General features: G+C 35.3%; 2 protein-coding genes across 2 annotated transcripts; one reads left to right on the plus strand and one right to left on the minus strand.

Moving 5' to 3' along the window:
• Nucleotides 1–673: 673 nt before the first annotated feature.
• On the plus strand, nt 674–12753 carry tous (testes of unusual size). The gene is given in 28 exon segments (XM_069503457.1): nt 674–1071; nt 1539–1688; nt 2645–2924; nt 3415–3531; nt 3948–4105; nt 4528–4640; nt 5134–5239; nt 5630–5771; nt 5856–6060; nt 7060–7277; nt 7472–7620; nt 8072–8486; nt 8579–8719; nt 8980–9120; nt 9194–9335; nt 9400–9500; nt 9502–9633; nt 9700–9733; nt 9736–9864; nt 9867–9908; nt 9984–10079; nt 10611–10780; nt 11111–11152; nt 11155–11188; nt 11191–11291; nt 11586–11607; nt 11610–11779; nt 12061–12753. Coding segments are annotated over 28 exon segments (3831 nt in total). The 5' UTR covers nt 674–1006; the 3' UTR covers nt 12277–12753.
• On the minus strand, nt 12747–18883 carry Sc2 (trans-2,3-enoyl-CoA reductase Sc2). The gene is made up of 5 exons (XM_034979841.2): nt 18627–18883; nt 18178–18536; nt 17349–17565; nt 14933–15125; nt 12747–13235 (listed from the first exon to the last, which is right to left on the minus strand). The coding sequence occupies exons 1-5, from the start codon at nt 18630–18632 to the stop codon at nt 13108–13110; spliced, it is 903 nt and encodes a 300-aa protein (XP_034835732.1). The 5' UTR covers nt 18633–18883; the 3' UTR covers nt 12747–13107.
• Between the last annotated feature and the right edge of the window lie 677 nt (nt 18884–19560).

Raw genomic sequence — 19560 nt, forward strand, 5'->3', positions numbered from 1 at the left:
GTTTAAGGGTATCTGGCAGGGGGTTCAATATCAATATAAATAATATTGTCTGGTAGATATAGGTAATCGTCTAATAAGGTCGACGGTTCAAACCCCGCCCGTTGCACTATTGTCGTACCTACTCCTAGCACAAGCCTGACGCTTAATTGGAGAGGAAAGGGGAATATTAGTCATTTAATATGGCTAATGTTCTTTAAAAAAAAAAAAAAAAAATTAATTCCTGTAGGTACGAGTTTGAAAAGAAGACTATTTTTTATGAATGCCGCTCTTGAGATGCAGACGCTAGAGAGAGGAAGCGGCAAGTTACCTCGGAATTGCAAAGAGGATGCTCCACTAAAGATGACATTGAGCACCAATCAGGTATAGTGGGCATAAATGGCGATTCCGTCTAAGCGTTGCGCATTTTATTTGACGTTGTAATTTTTGCCTCCTTAAATGTTACTTATTGTTTGTCTAACAAGACAAACAATAAGTAACATTTAAGGAGGCAAAAATTAAAATAACAATATTTAGAGGTTAAATATAACAATATTTAACTGTTTGCGGGATCATATTTGAAATTCAGAAATCCAATGTCACTCTCTAGGTCTTTTACTATGCCCTTGCAAAAAATCACATCGATCCGTTTCTTCGTTGCGACGTGATTGAAGGACAAACTAACAAACCACCAAAACAATAAACCAACAAACCATCAAACAAACACACTTTCGCATTTATAATGGGTAGTGATTTGCGGATCATATTTGAAATTCAGCGGCTCTAACCGGTCTACCAATAAGATATTTTGGATCCAGCAATAATTTTTGCAATGGGTTTTTTGTCTAGATAGATAATAACTTCTTTGCAGTGAACTTACGAAAATCGAACGCTGACTCCAAATGACCTAGTTTACAGTAGTTGTCATAACAACTGTAGTAGACGTCTTTGTTGTTGACTTTTATTTCAAACAGTTTTACTGTCGTATTTTACTTCGCTAGTGCTTGCAAGGTAATATAATTAATACAGAATGGCTACGAATACACCGCCTAATATATCTGCAAGAATTTTCTATGGCTTACGAACGGATATTAAGTGAGTACCACACTAACTTTTTAGATACAGTCATCGTCATTATGATCCACCATTGCCGGCCCACGAATGAGCACGGGTCTCCTCACAGAATGAGAAAAATTCAGGCCATAGTCTGCCACGCTGGCCGAGTGCGGATTGGCAGACTTCACACACAATTGAGAACATTATAAAGAACTCTCAGGTATGTAGGTTTCCTCATGATGTTTTCCGTCACAATTAAGTGTTATTTAATTTGTTACACAATTTATTTTAAAGTAGTTACATAACCTAATTTAGATATTAATAAGTCTTTTGATTTGGAAAGAGTATTAATAGTGCGGCAGCTGAACGCTCAAGAACCCGTCTATAAGTGAACACATTCGTTTCTCCTTTAACCTTCACTTATAAGATTTATCTCTGAAGCTAGTTAATAATTAATAGTAGATTCTATGCGATCACTAATTGGTCATAATAATGTTGCTCCGTAGACAAAACGCTCATTACATGACCGACTCTGAGATCATCTATCCAGCGGGCGGGGTTATAGTGATCCACAACCATATTCAAAAGAAACAGAAGTTTATCAGGCTCCAAGACAAACATAAGCCGATTAAGTCAATAATATTGGCGCCAAACAGGTACTTTTAAAGCCCTCTGGATTTGCATGTTGGGCTAATGTAGTTGACCCATCGTATAAATCGTCGTCGTGATAACGTGTATCGATCGATTGTGATTGTTAAGCGTCCAACGTTGTCCCAAGTCAGTAACTGGATGGGTGACCAACTGGGTGGGTTCGTGCACGGCCGCCACACGGTGAAGCACGAACTGCTTCATATAAAATGTTCGTGATGTTTTGAATCCGTGCTTCGTACGTGACCAGCACGTTTTGGCATAAATAATCCCTAAGCCGTCGGTCCCGGTTATTATCACATCTGATAATAACTGTACAAAATCTAAGCGCCGAACTTGCGTTCTCTAAATCGAATTGTACCTACTATCTATGCGGAAGGATTTCGCATTTTTTTTATTGATTTATACCAAGCGTACACCAAATATATACATTATTTTTCTCTCGCCAAACTGGTGAACCAGTTTGTTGGCGAGCTGGCGCTCCTTAAAAATAATTAGAATCTACGTTTTAAATCTCACTTATATTCTAACTTATATTCTTACTTAAATACCTACTTAAACTCATAACACTAATCAATACTCAGATTAAGGATTGGTCGCTGCAGCGAATTGAACGCTTCAGAGATCAATCCTCAATCAGAGATTATTATCCCAAGATAACTCCTACAACTATATGACTGGTATTAATATGAAGGGTTCACGACTTTCAGCAATGAGGATGAGACTATAAAGAAGAAAGAAGGGTATTTGTGCCGTTCACATAAGTAGTGTTATGCTTTAGCTGGCTCTTGAAACTGAAACCCCATGTTGTTTCATTACTAATTGATATTTTCTGGTTCGTTTTCGAGTGAGAGTATGAGATTCATGTGCTATGTTGGGGTTAATTTTTATGTAGATAGAGTACCCTAGATAGGTCCTAGGTAGTAGTCGTAGTCGATAAAAATAAGTCATTGTGATGTTTTAGACGTTGGCTTGCTTTGAACGAAATCGCAGAAGAGGGTCAAAAGCCTATAATAACCATATACGACCTGACGACTTACAAGAGACGTAAAATATTAACCGTGCCATTTGAAAATTCAACGGCCAGAGAGTTTGCGTGCGTCCAATTTACGTTCGATTCCAAATACTTAGTGGCGATAACTGGAGAACCGGACTGGTATTTGTATTATTATAACTGGGATAAAGGCAAAGTCGAGAGTCACGCTAAAGCTCAAAATCCCAGCGGCCAGGGAACTGTTGAAAGCGTAAGAAAACATTGATATTATCTTCCCATTAAATACATTTTGAAAACCTCCCTGGCACTGCGGTGGTCTTATAAGCGGGAGGTCCCGGGTTCGATTCCTGGCAGGCAGAGAGGCATTTCTAAATTGACTGGTCTGGTTTAGTGGAAGGCTTACTGGCTAGTTATCACCCTACCAGCAAAGATGTACCGCCAAGCGATTGGCGTTCCGATAAGGGGTATGGGTTTAATAAAACTGCCCCATATCCTTTCCAAGTTACTCTTAGACTGCATCATCACTTACCATCGGGTGAGATCGCAGTCAAAGGCTAACTTGTAACGGAATCCAAAAAAACATTTGAATCGTAAACGTCATCAGCCACTTCTACTACTATAATTATATTATTATCCTTTTTCCAATTATGTACCTTATCATCAATATGATATTATATCTACTATTCTTATTATACAATTACATAAATATATTAATAAATCTTTCAATTATTGATTAACAGGTGCAATGTAATCCTTCGGATGCAACTCTTGTGGTTATAACAGGCCCGTATACTTTTCGGATTATGAACGTTGCAGAAACTGTATGGCGACAATGGGGTTGGTGTAAGGCTGAAAATGTAAGTATTCCAAGTAAGTTATAGGCATTATTAAAGGTCTTATATAATGAAAGAATGATGATGACGAGTGGTGATAACCTAGTGGTTAAGACCCTGGCCTCCTATTCGGGAGGTCAGGTATTCGATTCCGGGGCTTTAACTCATAGACTTAGTAGAGATAATCATATCACTGCTTTAACTAGAAAAACTTTAAGGAGTTATCCATGTGCGTTTTGAACAACGGTGAAGGAAAACATCGTGAGGAAACCTATACGTTTGATAATTCTCCATGTCATCAAAGGTCCGCACTCAAATCCGCACTTGACCAGCGTGGCCGACTATGGCTTACACCCTTCTCATTCCGAGAGAAGACCCGCGCTCAGTAGTGACGATGGGGTGATCACTGCAAGCATACTTATTTAGGTTTTATTTTTCAGATAAATATAACAACTTGCATGTGGTTGACTCCCGACCGGATTATGTTTGGGACGGCTAACGGAGTCATCATGATGGTAGAAAACGGTGAACTACGACAGAATTGCATTTTTCGAGGTCTTGATGTTACAGAAATGTCCCTCAAAAAAGTCGACGTCGAGTAAGAATCATAAAATTAACTCAACTAAGATTTACACACACACATACACACCACACACACACTTAATAATTTTAATTACTACAATGTTTCGGAAGACACTGGCCCCTAAGATACAAGTACAAGATTTTCTAGTTTAGTTAGTTCCTGCCAATATTAAACCTCATATTATCTTTAAAACAAGATTGAATAGGCTCCTTCTAGATCTAGGCAAACACGTCCCGTCCCATCTTAGGCCACATCATCGCTTCTCATCAGGTGTGATCATGGTAAAGTGTGTGCCTGTAGTGCATTAAAAAAATCTTACGATTGCATGGTCTCTCCCTTATCTACTAACCACCATACACCAAGAGAAATCGCAGTCAAATAAAGAGCTGACATGTCATCGAATAATTTAAAAAATAATCTGATTTTAAAATTCAAAGGGCCGCAGAAAGTGAAAAGACCAGCACATCTACCGGAGATGGAACTAGCAGCGAACAAGGCATTATTGTAGCAGAAAGTTATCCCGTTGAACATTTCACGAATTTCTCTAAAGGTAGGTGTGTAACTTAAATGGTCTACGTTTATTTTCGGGACCTCGACCCTCGTTCGGGACTGACCGCTGACATTTCTCTAGGCGCCATCTTCACGGCCGATGGAATCGCAACGAGTCCGACCAGTATAGGTCGATAGTAATCATCGGTGATAGTAACGCCCTATGGAGATAGGTCTATAGACTGTAATAGTTGTATCGAGTTTGGTGGCACGGCGAGACTATCGCTGCGATTCTCTCGTCCATTGAGATGACGCCTAAGACGATCTATCAGAGGCCGATAGAATAGAATAGAATAGAATGTTTTTTTATTCATGTAAACTTTTTAAAAGTGCTTATGAATAGTCAGGTAGTTTTAATCTTCTTCTTACGATCTTTTTTGTCTTATCAAAGATATTATGCTGCCATGTTTGCTTTGGTCGGCCACGCTTTATCTAGCCTGAACATTTTTTTATGGCAGACTAATTAGGTTGACCGGATAAGTACCTACTTACAGGATTTGCATACGCTTGTGGCCAAGGATATGTTCATATGTTTGAGAAAGAAACACCTCATCACTGGCGTAAAAGGAATGTTTACAGAATTTGGAAAAAGTCATACAAGTAAGTATATCAGTACACATATACATATAGAATAAACTACTATTTGAAGAATTGATAAGTAGAAATAAATGTAAACTTTAATTAGCTTAAAGCTTAGCTTTGCGCAAAAATTTAAAATAATACAAAGTAAATTTTATAATGTTTATGATAGGTAGTGTTTTTACATACACTTCAGGGCAATTTCTAAATAATTTACATATCACAAATTTTGTCACTGCAGCACTAGCGAACCATGGTCTAGCGCTCAAGGCGTAGAGCGCGAACCCAGGAGACGTATAGGTTCGAATCCTGCCGGTTTCGCAATTTTTGATATGTATTTAAAATTATTTAGAAGACAAAGTAAAGTTTTAAGAAATTACTTATAAACGTGTCTTTATTTTGCTTTTTAAGACATACTCGAGAACATCCACTATGGTCACCTCTTGACGCTATCCAACATATTACAATAGATCCAAATCAGGAGACACTTCTTATAACTACTCTCAGAAAGCAACTGTACTATGTCAAACTATTTGGACAGCACATGCTTCAGGTACTTACGCACAATTATATGTAGCTTTATACTATAGAAAGAAATTGATAAAGGAAGCAAAACTTATTATCTTTAAATTTTTAGAATCCAGAAATTGCGTTTTTAGAACTTGGACCCGCAATGCATTATGGTCGTATTAACTCGTTATCGATGTGCGCTTGGAAACCTATATTTATGACTTCAGGCGAAGAAGACAAAAGCATTAGGGTATGGAATTACATGACCGACGATGTGGAATTGATTAAATTGTATCAAGAGGAGATACATTGTGTGTCCTTACATCCAACTGGTAAGACATTAAAATTTTAAATAAGCACTAAACTACCTACCTACTATAGCTGATGCCCACAATCCGTGGGAACTCTTTAATTTTCCGGTATTGTAGCTTACGTCACTCTCCAGGTCCTTAAATATATTCATGCAAAAAATTACGCCGATAAGTCGCTCCATTACAGCGTGATTGAAGGACAAACAAACACAGTTTCGCATTTATAATATGGGTAGTGATAAAGTATGATTATGAAATATCTACACTAATATTATAAAGAGGAAAACTTTGTTTGTTTGTTTGTTTGTACTGAATAGGCTCAAAAACTACTGGACCGATTTTAAAAATTCTTTCACCATTCGAAAGCTACATTATCCATGAGTAACATAGGCTATATTTTATTTTGGAAAAAAATTGGGTTCCGTAAGATATTTGGGTTTTTCGGACACAAGGTGTAAAAAATCAACCAGAAAAGTTACTTATTTTGCGTACGCTGCCTAAACTATAAAAGATAGAACCATAAAATGTTCTAATTAATTGTAGATCTTATAAATATCTACAAAAAAGTCCGCGACACACTATACCCATCTATGTCGAGTGAGGCACAGCAACCATTTTTTTATTTAAAAATCTTGAATTTTTTTTGGACTACATTTAAACGCGTTTATTTTACTCATGCTATTAATCCTTATCAAAATAAATGATTTCATCACTAAGAACAGTTTATGGAGATAATATTTGGTCTTTGAATGATTAAAATTGGACGTTTGGTTTTGAAGTTATGGCGAAATAAAATATTACGATTTCTGCTGCACGGCCCGATGTCGTTAAGTTTGTTTGTAGGGGGTAATATTTAGAACTACTGAACCGATTTTAAAAATTCTTTCACCAGTAGAAAGCTACATTATTTCTGAGTGACATAGGCTATACGGGATCTTTAAAAACCTAAATCTACGCGGGCGAAGCCGCGGGGATCAGCTAGTACTTTATATTTTATAACAATTTTTCTTATCATTGCAGGACTTTTTGCTATCGTGGGGTTTTCAGACAAGTTACGTTTTATGGTGGTATTAATTGATGACTTCGAAGTTATGCGAGAATTCCCGATACGCAATTGCAAGCGCGCAAGATTTAGTACTAATGGTCACCTCTTTGCAGCTGTGAATGGTCAAATTATACAAGTGTTTTCCTCTGTATCTTTCCAAAATGTTTATAATTTAAAGGGTCATAATGGAAAAGTTAGTACGTTAGTTACGTTAGCATTATAATGGTGCTAATTCGGTTGTGCACCAATCTCGCTATCCCTTTCCTTACAGAACATAGTGAAGAGGACAACATTGGTGATTTTTGTAAAACAACCGAATTACACTAGAATGTAAGTTTGCGTTTTTTTTGGATTTCTTATAGGCCATGCGATGCTTTTGTATTTCAGATAACCAGTTTAGCGTGGTCTGCCAATGATTTGACTTTGGTATCCTGTGGCACGGAGGGAGCCGTATATGAATGGAACATGTCTTCTGGACAAAGAGTTGGCGAAGTTATACTTAAAACAAACCAGTTTAACGCCTGTGCTGTAAATAGGTCAGTTCATTTAGATAGTTTTATAATTCAACGTTTCTTAGGTCAAGTGTCCACTAGCACTAAAACTCGCAGAAGTCAAATTGCGGAAGTTACTTTCCAATGGAAAATCTAGCCGAAATTGATTTGCTGCAAATGTTACACAGTTGCCAGAATTGAAGTCTGCAAGTTTATTGCTAGTGGACACTTGGTATTTTGTTGTTACGAGTCATTGTATCAAGAGAGTAAGACATGCTTGACGTACCCACACGTAACACAAAAGTTATTGTAAATTATAAAACGTTTTATTTCACTAAACTAGCACATTGATTTAAATTAAGTGATTTACTCCGAGAACAATAGCGAATGAATCGGCATAAGGCCTTAACCTTTAGGTCAAAAATAAATCGGCATAAATTATATTGTAGAATGTCATTTCAGTTCCCTTATTTTTATGTACTTATGTAACTTTCAGCAACGGGAAAACCACGTACGGTGTGGGCACCGACGGAGAAATCAAGGAAATCGGTTCCAATTCTATTCGCCGAAATTTAGGATTGATTGGATGCGCTCTTGATACAATCGTGTTATCTCGCTCGGATTTGATGTTATTTATTACCGGTGGTGAAGGTGGAGTTGCTGCAGTCCAATTACCTTTGCTGGACAAGGCTATCTTTAACGAATTTCATATGCATAACAAAAAAGTTATAGGCATCGCTTTGTCTTACGATGATCAAACTTTAGTATCAGTAGCCGAAGATTCTTCTATATGCTTATGGAGACTGACTAATGCCGATGGGCGAGCTATTGCATTGGATAAAGATTTTGCATATTCTAAAGAGATTTTGATAAGCAAGAAGGATTTAAAAGAGAAAATTAATAGTATAAATGTAAGCCACATTTTATACTTACATAATAATAACAATCATAAAGACATACAAGACATACAAATATACTATAATTATGACGGTTTAAATTTTAGTTGCTGAGCACAAGGATGAGTGAACTGGAAACTGAACACACTTATCAACTTCGCCAAGCAGAAGCTACACAAGCCGAAAAATTAAAAGAAGTGCATGAGGGTTATTGTGCAGCGATTGAAGAACTTAAGGAAAAGAACGAGGTGAAGTTATTATTAGTAAATTCAAATAATAACTGGGGTCCCGAGTTACAGTAAAACGCAGCGATGAAGTACCACTCTACTAGGTGGACGGATAATCTCAAGTGAGTCGCTGGATACAAGTGGCACATGATCATGTTCCGTGGATTTTTTTGCAAGAGGCCTATCTCCAGAAGTGAACTCTATCGGTTGAAACAACGACGAACACTCGTACAAAAAGAATTATCTGATTCAATAATGATCATATTTTATTTATATTTTAGCAAATGGAAAACGAGCACACTCACGAGATAGGAATGATACAACAAGATATAGCGAAATTAAGATCTGGTCATGAAAGAACTTTGCAGGCTTTAGAAGCAGATTTTAACATCAGACTTATCAGCGAATATGATAGGTATCAGGTAAGGTTTATCCCTGATAGTCTGTTATGCTAAAATTAATAAATAATAATAAAACTAAAATGGTATTTTAAAGAGTTTGGAAGATAAAACAGCCCGGATGAGGAAAGAATATGAACAAAGATTAGAAGACTTGGCAGAGAGCAAAAGACAAGCACTAAGACAATTGAATGACATGTTTGAAGCAAAGCTGGAAGAAAAAGACATCTTGCTTCAAGAAGGTAAGTTAAGTACTTAATAATTTGCAAACGACGAAAATAATTCTACAACCATAATGTTTATAGTTACAAGAACAAGCGGAAATGGAAAAAAGAGAGCACGAAACGATCAAGTCTTCCATAGAAGAAGACGCAGATCGTGAAATTATAGAAATAAGAACAGCCGTACGAAGTTCAAGTGAAAGAAGAAAAAGATGCTAACGTAAGATTGAAAGGGGAGACGGGTCTTATGAAAAAGAAGCTGATATCAGCACACAAAGAAATCGATGAATTTAAGCATCAAGTATCACAACTTAAGGTAAAAATATGGTAATCACATTTTATTTATGACAGACATTTATGAGGACATTTTAATTCTATTAAGAAACCTTTTGTAGCTGAACATAAACAGTTCCAAAAGTTATTTCCACACTGGAACGAGATGTAACCGATCTAAAGAAAGAAATATCCGAAAGAGATGGCACGATCAAGACAAAGAAAAGAGGAATATACGAACTAAAGCGTAAGAAGCAAGAATTAGAAAAGTATAAATCGTATTAAACTTCAAAATAACGGAATTAAAAAATCAGGTAAGTATATTTGGCCTGTTTATACAGGAGCCATTTTGATAAAATATGTGTGAGTAAATGATTAATTTAATGATAATAGATCGACCCAAAGAGCGGACTATACGTGAGTTGAAGGTTCAAATAGATGATATGGAGAACGAAGAACTTAAATTATTGAATATAAAACATGAACTCGGTATGACGTTTGACCAGCACATATGTTTGAGTAGTTTAGAAATAGCTTATGTAGGAGTCACATCAAAAATTACAGCTGTTATTGATTCAGTAATAATTTCACCACAGATTGATCCATTAGAACGCGACATTAAGGTGAAAAAGTTGCGTACACTAGAATTGGACGTATCTTAGAAACGTCTTCTAAAGCAAAAGGAGCTTTTCGCGGTAATTTAATATTGAGTTGTGATTTTTTACTTACACCCCTGCCTTGTAGTATTTTAGGTACTATGTTGAAAGCTAGTAGTTAGTAGGTAATATACTTTTAAGATTTTTCATCTCCCACGTTTATTTTATTGTTTAAATATAGTTAGGTCCAGCATGAAACAGTTGATTGATTTGTATTTATTTCTGTTGGTTTGTTAATTATTTATTTACTTATAATACAAGCTTGCGTAGAATCGATATACATAACTAACATATGCAAGCAGCTTTTAGTACTTTTAATGGAGTTCTATCCGTTGACGTATTCTTATGCTATGTTTCTGTTTAGAACTCAAGATCAATCAGTTGAATGAAAAACTTTCATCAGCTAAAAAAGATTTTCTGCATGAAGCAAATCGGAACTTAACTTTGAAAAATACGTTAAAAAAAATAAAAATCGACTTACATAATATGACCGCAAACTTTCAAGATCCTACACAGTTAAAACTTAGCGTGAAGGTAATTTATGCTTAAGTCCTAACACCTAAGAATTATTGACTTTCCATTTTAGTCCAGAGATATCGATTGCAAATCAAAATATCCTTTACAATATTATGAATCCTCTTACACCGTGATTTTTTATCTGAGGTTTGGTTAAAACCGCAACCGAGTCATTTAAATTATTCAGACTCACTAACGCACATGACATTGATTTCCTTTTCAGTTGAGTCACGATAAAGCTCTTGTGGTTTGTTTCATATGCCTGATCTTGTACGTCAAAGTTAACCATTCAGTGTATGAATGTGTTTTATACAAAAGTAAGAACTTAATATGAATCGTTTTTAACAGACACTGTTCCAAAAATAGGTGGACGATATGGACTTGTTGCGCTAGACGGAGTAGCTGAAGACGAGGCTATTAGAGAGTTCATCGACAACGGGAACACCTCGAAAAGCAAGTGGCAGGACTTAGAGGGCAACTATCAAAGTCTCTGGGTGGCTCCAAAAGTGATATTAGAAAGATTATGGATGTAAGTACTCACGAGACAAAATGTCCTTCAAGAAAATATGCATAGTACGCGACAGGTCGAGATGGCAATCGGGGTATGAGGCGGGGGGACGCCACGCACACCCGTACGTCACCCACACCGGTTAGCGCGGGGGGCTACGTGCGGCTGTGCGAGCCGTTCCTTCCCCGATGTTATCTCGACCTGTCGCGTTCTATAACTAAGCGTGTTACAGCCATTGATTTTCTTATCATTAAAACAGTTGTAGATTATATTTTCGAAAATTTCATACAAATATCCGCTGCTTTGGTTTTTTAGGAGAACTGCACTTTACTAGGGGAGATAACAACTTGAGGGTTGAGTTGAAGTCAACAAGGACTCGGTGCTTCCAAATGGAGTCCATACTCGGTCTTTCAGCGCGCTATATTCCGCCAAGCACAGCGCGCGCCAAACTTAAACATGTCACCGAGGATCGTGAAAAACTTGATGAGAAGTTCAAACAGAACATTGAGGTTCGGCTTTTTTGCTATTGCTAACTTACCGTTGCAATCCAGAAAATCTTTTCTTATTGAAGGGAATTTTGATACCCAGCGGTTTGAGCTGTACCTACGTTGATATGTCAGTCAGTAATGATTTGGAAATATGTAACGTTAACCCAAAAGCAAGTTGAAGCTTTATTAAAATTGTGTGAAATATAGGGATTACATTGATTCATATTTAAAAAAAAAATATTCAATTAAACTTTTACAAGTATTTTTGAATAGTCAGAGGCATCTACCATCTACATTTACAGGAGAGAGAAGAAATAATTGTTGCTCTCAAAGAAGAAAATGAGCGTCTACTGGGTAAGGTCAGATGTTTGGATGAGGAGGCTCCTGGTATATCACTACCCCAATTTAATACAGGATACTCAAGGAGCCCACATTTTAGTATCGAATATGCACCGATACAAGATGATAATGCCGGTGATGCACGGACCGAAGACCATCCGTGTGACCCAATTCCGTGAATAACGCATACGGTGGGATACATATTAGATGAATATAAGTTAACTTGTTGATCACCCCGGCTTAGCTTGTATGAAATTCGATAAGGGGCTGGAATTTTCAAAAATTCAGAAAACGTATTTCTTTATTTTTAACTGAAAGACCAAAAAACTTGAGAAATGAGGGACTGTTATACAAATTTTTATCGCCTACTTAACGGCCTTAGGGGTGGAATTTCCAAAAAAATATTTCTTAGTGAGTGCCAACGTCATGAAAGGAACCTACTGTCAAAAATGCAAATTTCTAATCCTAGTGGTTTTAGCTCGTGTATTGATAGATCAGTTAGTCAGGACTTTTTATATGTATAGATTTAATTAGAATAATGTTACAATGAAAGACATCATAGACACTATTTCAAATGCTATACTGTTTCAATGGATGCGTTTTGAATTTATACTTGTACTGATAAACGTAATAATAAAATGCTATTGTAAGAAAAAATATACATAATTTATTAAATACCTTTATTTCTAAGTTTACCATCTAAGAAGAAACTATTGCATCAATAGAAAAATTAATTATTAAATTAAATCCATTTCTCAGTCCCAACGTAAAAATATATAAAACCACATAATTAAAAAATTTAATCTAAATCCTTAAACATTTATTCCTACACCAGTCTTACAATATATCCAACCAAATATAATATAAATATTCCTTATTTTTGTGAAAAAAGTTGTGTGCACGAGGATTGTTACATCAAACATTTTTGAAACTACATTGCCATTATATTTATATACTACCAATTCTACTGGTAGGTTTCAATAAAATATTGCATAAAGAGTATTAAAATTTTAAAGAATGAATGGCAGAATTGCTTTCCGACCTTTGGGGTAGTCAGGGAATTCCTTCTTGTAGTTGCGGTGTTTGCCGAGCGCCCACACCGACATCTGGTACAGTCCGACCACAGCAAATATTCCAGCTGCAAATATAATACATAACATTGGTCAATTTTTGACAACTTTGAAAATGTAATTTGCTGAGGTTGACAAAAAAACCGGTCAAGTGTGAGTCGGACTCGCACATGAAGGGTCCCGTACCATCGTACGAGATATAACACTTTGTACTTTTCAATATTTTTTAAAGGACAATGACAGAATTTCTATAGAACCGTGACCCATTTTATTATATAAAAGTCGTTCACACGTATGCTTTATGGAGAATTTTGTTGCTGTTTCATCACTGATAACTAAACATAGGATTAACACCTCTAGAACTTGCGGGTTTTCATTAAATCTAAGTTTAAGTCACTATGATACATGTTATATTCAATTTACCTATAATATTGTGAAACTAAATGGAAACTAATGAAAACATCCACAAGTATAAAATTACAATTTTTAATTTTTAAGTGGTTATTTAATACTAGGAGAATTGTCATTAATTTATATTGTGTATAAATTGGTGAGCCAGGATCTGTCATTTTCCTTTGTATGGGGACCATTTTAAATTTTTTCTGTACCCGAAGGAAGCCAACGGGACCCTTAAGCCTCCGCTGTCCAGCCGTCTGTCTGTCAGCGGGCTGTATCTCATCATGAACCGTAATATAACTCTCAACCTATTACGCTTCAGTCCGATGACAGACCGACCGACGGAATCCTAAAAAGAAATAATGTGAAGACACGGAAATCCTTTCTCAACTCGTTTATTGGGGCCGATTCTCTTGTACACAAAAACTAAACTAACAGGTCTAAATCTAGTGCTATCCTTTTCCGCAAGCAACATTATGAAAGGGATAGCAATAGATTTAGACGTTCCATTTTAGTTTAGTTTAGAGATTGTGTACAACCGAATTAGCCACATAGTGGCTAATTCCGTTGTACACAATCTCTGTGTACAACGGAATTAGCCTTTCATAATGTTGCTTGCGAAAAAGGATGGCATTAGATTTAGACTTGTTAATTTAGTTTAGTTTAGAGATTGTGTACAAGGGAATCGGCCCCATTGACTATTTAAAATAAAGTTATAATATCCTACAGTAAGTTTAATTAAAGAGCAATCATTATTTTATCATGTTTAGATACCTATTCCTTAATCAGACAATAACTAAATCTTGAAGATTACAATTTACGTCAATCGATAAAAAATAGTTAAAATTATTTAATTTACGTGTCGTATTATGCAGATTAATTATTAAAGACTGATAATAATAATTACTAACTTTTGTGATAAAGTTATAAGATAATATGGCAACGACAAAATACAGACCTTATTGCTTGACGTTAAGATTTTAAACACAAGAATAACAGAGACTCGTGCTATCTCGCTCATAATTCGCGCGTACAAAACATGGCGCTTAGGAAACAGCCAATAGCGGACGGAAGCGCGCTATGATTGGCTGAGATATTTTCGCGCCATTCAAAAATAAGATTTCTGCGCAGGTACATCGGCGTAACTTGTAAAAGAGGTACTACTGTACTTACACTACTATAATACACACTGAATTAGTATGTATCTAAATAGTGAAAATGAAGGCACGCTGCGACTTTTTGGTTGGATGAATCTGTATTATTACTGCATTAAGTTGCTCTTATTTACATAGAAATGTAAATCAGACCAAATTAATGCGATAAATTCGGCGACCTAACATTAGGTACTTAAATAATAGTAATAACTTACCAGGAATACATTTCGTCATAACAGTGAAGAAGAGCCATGAGCCGAACTCGTAAGTATAGTTGGGGCAGGAGACAAAATTGAAGAGCTGAGAGAAAGGGTTGCCGTCGGGCACTGGAATGCGCCTCACTTTAGTGCCAGGGGGTCGAAGGTTCTTCAATAAAATGTGGATGCTGAAATTGCCCAACTCACAAATCTGGAAAGACACATGAAAAGGATTTAAACACAGATAAATTTAAAAATTTTGATACCTACGTATGAGGTTGGGGCAATTCTGCTTGTAACAGAATCAAGTTAATTTGAGATACCTATACAAATATTGATATTATCTATAATCTATACTAATATTAAAAAGAGGTAATGTTTGTAAGTTTATTTGTAGGAAGTAATCTCTGGAACTACAGAACCGATTTTAAAAATTATTTCACCAGTAGAAAGCTACATTATTCCTGAGTGACATAGGCTATGTTTTTTTTTTTTAATTAGAGATTCGAGCGAAAATTGTAATAAGCTACCCGCGCGAAGCCGCAGAGGGTCGCTAGTATTAGGTAAAAATTAATTTTGAACAACTTTCACAACCTAAAATGAATATAATATGTAATAATATACATATTTTAGGTACTTGTCCTTATCATTTACCCTTGTCTTACCACAAATTCTTATAGTCTTGAAATAAATGTAATTTTTTAAATATTTACTATTTTAATAGTTACTAAACCTCCAAACTAGAAACATCGAGAAATATCATTATGGTATTTTAAAAAATATTTTTTTGCTTTAAATACCTACTTAATTAACTCTTTGGTGGGATTTAATTGTTGCTAGGATACCTTGTTCAGGAAATGCTATAGAATTTGCTCATAAGTACAATACTATAGAAGGATGTAGGCATACACATTATATTTTTAACTATGCTGTTTAGTATAATGTTTAGTCACTATAGTTAATCAGTTTCCTCATTCCTCATTAAGTATATACTTGTGCATATGCACAACGGTCAGCACACACTGAGCAGCAATATGGTTGAGCAGTTTTCATTGACAAATTGATAATAACCTAATTCACAATAAAATAGAGTTCAAAATATCATGCAAGAGAAAATTTCTTGTGAATTTTCAGTTGTAATTTAGTTAATTATCAATTAAATTTTCAGTTGTAATTTAGTTAATTATCATTTAACATGGCTAATATTCTTTATAAAAAAATAAAAAAAAAAAAAAAAACAGAACAGAAAGTAATACCAGTGACATCTGAAATGAGTTTTTTAACCATTTCAGTTAGTCGTAAGGTATCTTATTGTATGCTTCATAATGTAAATTTTATTTTATTTTATTGTAATTTTTAAATGTGTTTATGGGCTTTATGCCTGACAATAAAAAACTATTATTATTATTATTAAACAATGAAAATTGCTCTAGCTTTTTTCTCAGTTTGCGCTGACCCAGACGAAATGATTTCAGAACATAATAAAAGATACTTGCAAATAATGTTCATACTTGAAACCTTCAGAATTTATTTCATTCAGTCACAAATAAAATAAATAGCTCTTTCATAGAAGAATTATTTACAATTCTTTGTTGTACTTAAGTTGTAACTACTACTTCTATCTAAAATTTTCATTCAAGTATTCTTTGTCTTATCATAATTTTATTCTATGTCTTTACAAGCAGTAAAAAGTTATTATTTGCCATCAATCACTATCCCACCTAATGTTGTTGGTACCTACCGACACAGTCATTAAAAATTATGGTTGCATTGATTACTATGTTGTGTCATCAATGTGTAAGTTTGTTATAAAAAGATATGTTTGATATTAACTAATGAAGATTTATTTCTAACTATTAGTTTAATAAAGTTCAATTCTAAGTTTAGTCTAATTCTCCAGTTTTTTACTATCCATACTTCCATACTAATTTTATAAATGCGAAAGCTGCTCTGTCTGTCTGCTAGCTTTTCATGGCCCATTGCGTGGATTTATGTTTTTTAAAATCCTATGTCCTTCATCGGGATGTAAGCTACCTCTGTACCAAATTACATCAAAATCGGTTAAACCGTTGGGCAGTGAAAAGCTAGCAGACAGACAGACACACTTTCGCATTTATAATATTAGTATGGATTTAGGGTCCCTGAATATTGTTTATAGTAATTATGATTGACGTGATTTTTTGCATGGGTATAGATAAAGACCTGGAGAGTGACATAACTACTTTTTATCTTTTAGCCTACTGATTCGCTAACTCAGTGTCTAGCAATGAATGATAGCCAGAACTGATTTGACATTAATTGTTTTTAATCCACTGAACGTTAGCTGGATTGGTCCAATATTAAACATCATAAACATGCTGCTAAACCACAATTTGTGGACTAGTTTAGTTCTATTCGCTAGTCAGGGCGTAAAAAAATAAGTTTATTAGCTTACCGCAAATCCTGCTAAGCCCACATACACACAAACGTTGCATGGCTCTGTGAAGAGTGGATGATTGATATGGTAGGCAATGTATAGTGTGAACAGCCAATAGTATGCACAGTTCTTGAAGAGGTTTCTTAACGGCATGGTTCCGTGCGAGAAACGGTGCACGAACATTGTTTCAAACAGACGTTTGCCATAGTGAACTGACCAACAAATTGCTGCCAAACTGTAAACAATTCTTTTATTTGAAGAGGTATTTTAAAATACATTTTATACTTTAATTACATAACTTTTGTAATTATGAAATAAATGCTGGAATCATACCCAGTAAATATTTTTTCCTTATTAATTTTATGAAGAACTCTCATGTATGCCGGTTTTCTCAGAATGTTTTCCTTGATTGATAAAGGAATGAGATATTTAATTGCTTACAATGAGCATAACTCAGAAAAGTTAGGGGTGCATACTAGTGATGTAACAAATGTCACATTTTGCACATTCGTGGATGCGAATACGAATGCGAATATGCAAAAATATGTAAATATCTGCAAATGCAAATGCACATATTTGTTACTTCACTAGTGCATACCAAGGCTCAGACCATGGGCTCCTCTGAATAGCGGGCCAACATAACCACTAAGATTATCAATCACCACATGTGAAGTCTGCCAACCTGCTTTACGTCAACATGGTGGACTATGGCCTAACCCTTCTCATTCTGATTTTAGCTCCATGCTCAATAGTGGGCGATGGGTTGAGATGATGATGAAATTAATTGATTACCTCTTACTACTTGTGCTAGGTTAAGATAAAAATATGTAAAATCACACTTTCGTACCTTGCCACAGTACCAGGTGATGACGTCACATTTCCATACAATATCCAGGGCCTTTGGTACGCCCATAGGTAAACAAATAGCGGTCCAGCGTATTCAGCCAAGAACACATTCTTCCAGGAAATCTGAGGTCCAAGATCTTGTAAGTACAGTTTTGCACCATCATCAATGTTTAGAGACTTCAGAGTGGTTTCGTCTTTTAGCGATCTACCTTTTGCTTCTTGTTTTATGGATTGTCTATCCGGGTACAAAGAAGTTTTAAGACTTTGATGAATTTTTTCTTTCACGTTCTTGATAGTAGCGTCTTCATTTACGCGAATTTTTCCTAGCGGTTTTGAACCAGACGTACTCAAAATTTCTATCTGTAATTTAAGTACATAACCCATTCAACATATTGACTTAAATTAAATATTTTTTATATTATTGATTTGTTTAATAAATAAAACTCATACCTCCATATTTGTGAGTAGGTTACTTATTACTATGAAACCCTTTTTAAAACAGGTTTAAAATTTGATTGTCGACCGGATTTCTTATATGAATAAATAATGGCAAACCCCAACCAAAGGTCACGAATATAAATTAGCAAAGCAGCTCGAGCCGGTAGAATAAACATAAAATCGGTGAATATTTTATTTTAGTATTCACAAAAATAGTAGGTACCAATACAATATGTACAATATGACAATATGACAATTGACACGGAGGAGACAACGAGGCTTTTTACTGGGGGCACTTATTACAAAGTACCTACTCTGTGCACTTGCCAGTTGCCACTTGAATTGAATGACATTGACAGAGGGGCGTAGTTGTAGCATAAAGGCTGCCAGCAAATAAAATCTCCTCAATATTAGAGAATATATTGAAAATGTCAATGTTGAAAATCAAGTAAGTTTTATCCAATTTTAACTGAATAAGAAATTGAGAAAGCAATCCCTGTTTCAAGAATAAGAAAAACCATTTATAGGGCATGGACTTTCAACTTATCATGTTTACGCTCAAATAATATATTTACTTAGTGCTAAAATTAGTAAAATATAGCTATAAAATGCAGACACATTTATACTGTATCTATTATCAGGATATATCGTGATGTTAAGTATATGGAATGGCTCTAACATTAAAAAATTATAACAGTGAATTTCAGGTTTTTTATTTAGCAGCATTGGTATGTGTTAGTTCCAATTTTGGCCACGCGCCAAAAGATCCTTGTCGCAATGTAGGTATAAAATCAGAGATGCTTAAAATGAGCATGCTCTTTAACTGTTTACATTTGCTTGTGAAAAACAGGCTCAATTTAAGCACGCTCTTGGATAAACATGCTCGCTCATGCTCGTATACTTCAATACACATTGCTATTTAATAGCAAGTTTTAAAATAATGCGC

This window comes from Maniola hyperantus, chromosome 2 (genome assembly GCF_902806685.2).
Source record: "Maniola hyperantus chromosome 2, iAphHyp1.2, whole genome shotgun sequence".
Taxonomy (NCBI): Eukaryota; Metazoa; Arthropoda; class Insecta; order Lepidoptera; family Nymphalidae; genus Maniola; species Maniola hyperantus.

Coding starts and splice junctions, on each gene's coding strand:
- Sc2 (XM_034979841.2), bottom strand. Junction 15,126..17,348: donor TGGGCTTAGCAGGATTTGCG/GTAAGCTAATAA, acceptor GTGTCTTTCCAG/ATTTGTGAGTTGGGCAATTT. Junction 13,236..14,932: donor TATGACGAAATGTATTCCTG/GTAAGTTATTAC, acceptor TTATATTTGCAG/CTGGAATATTTGCTGTGGTC.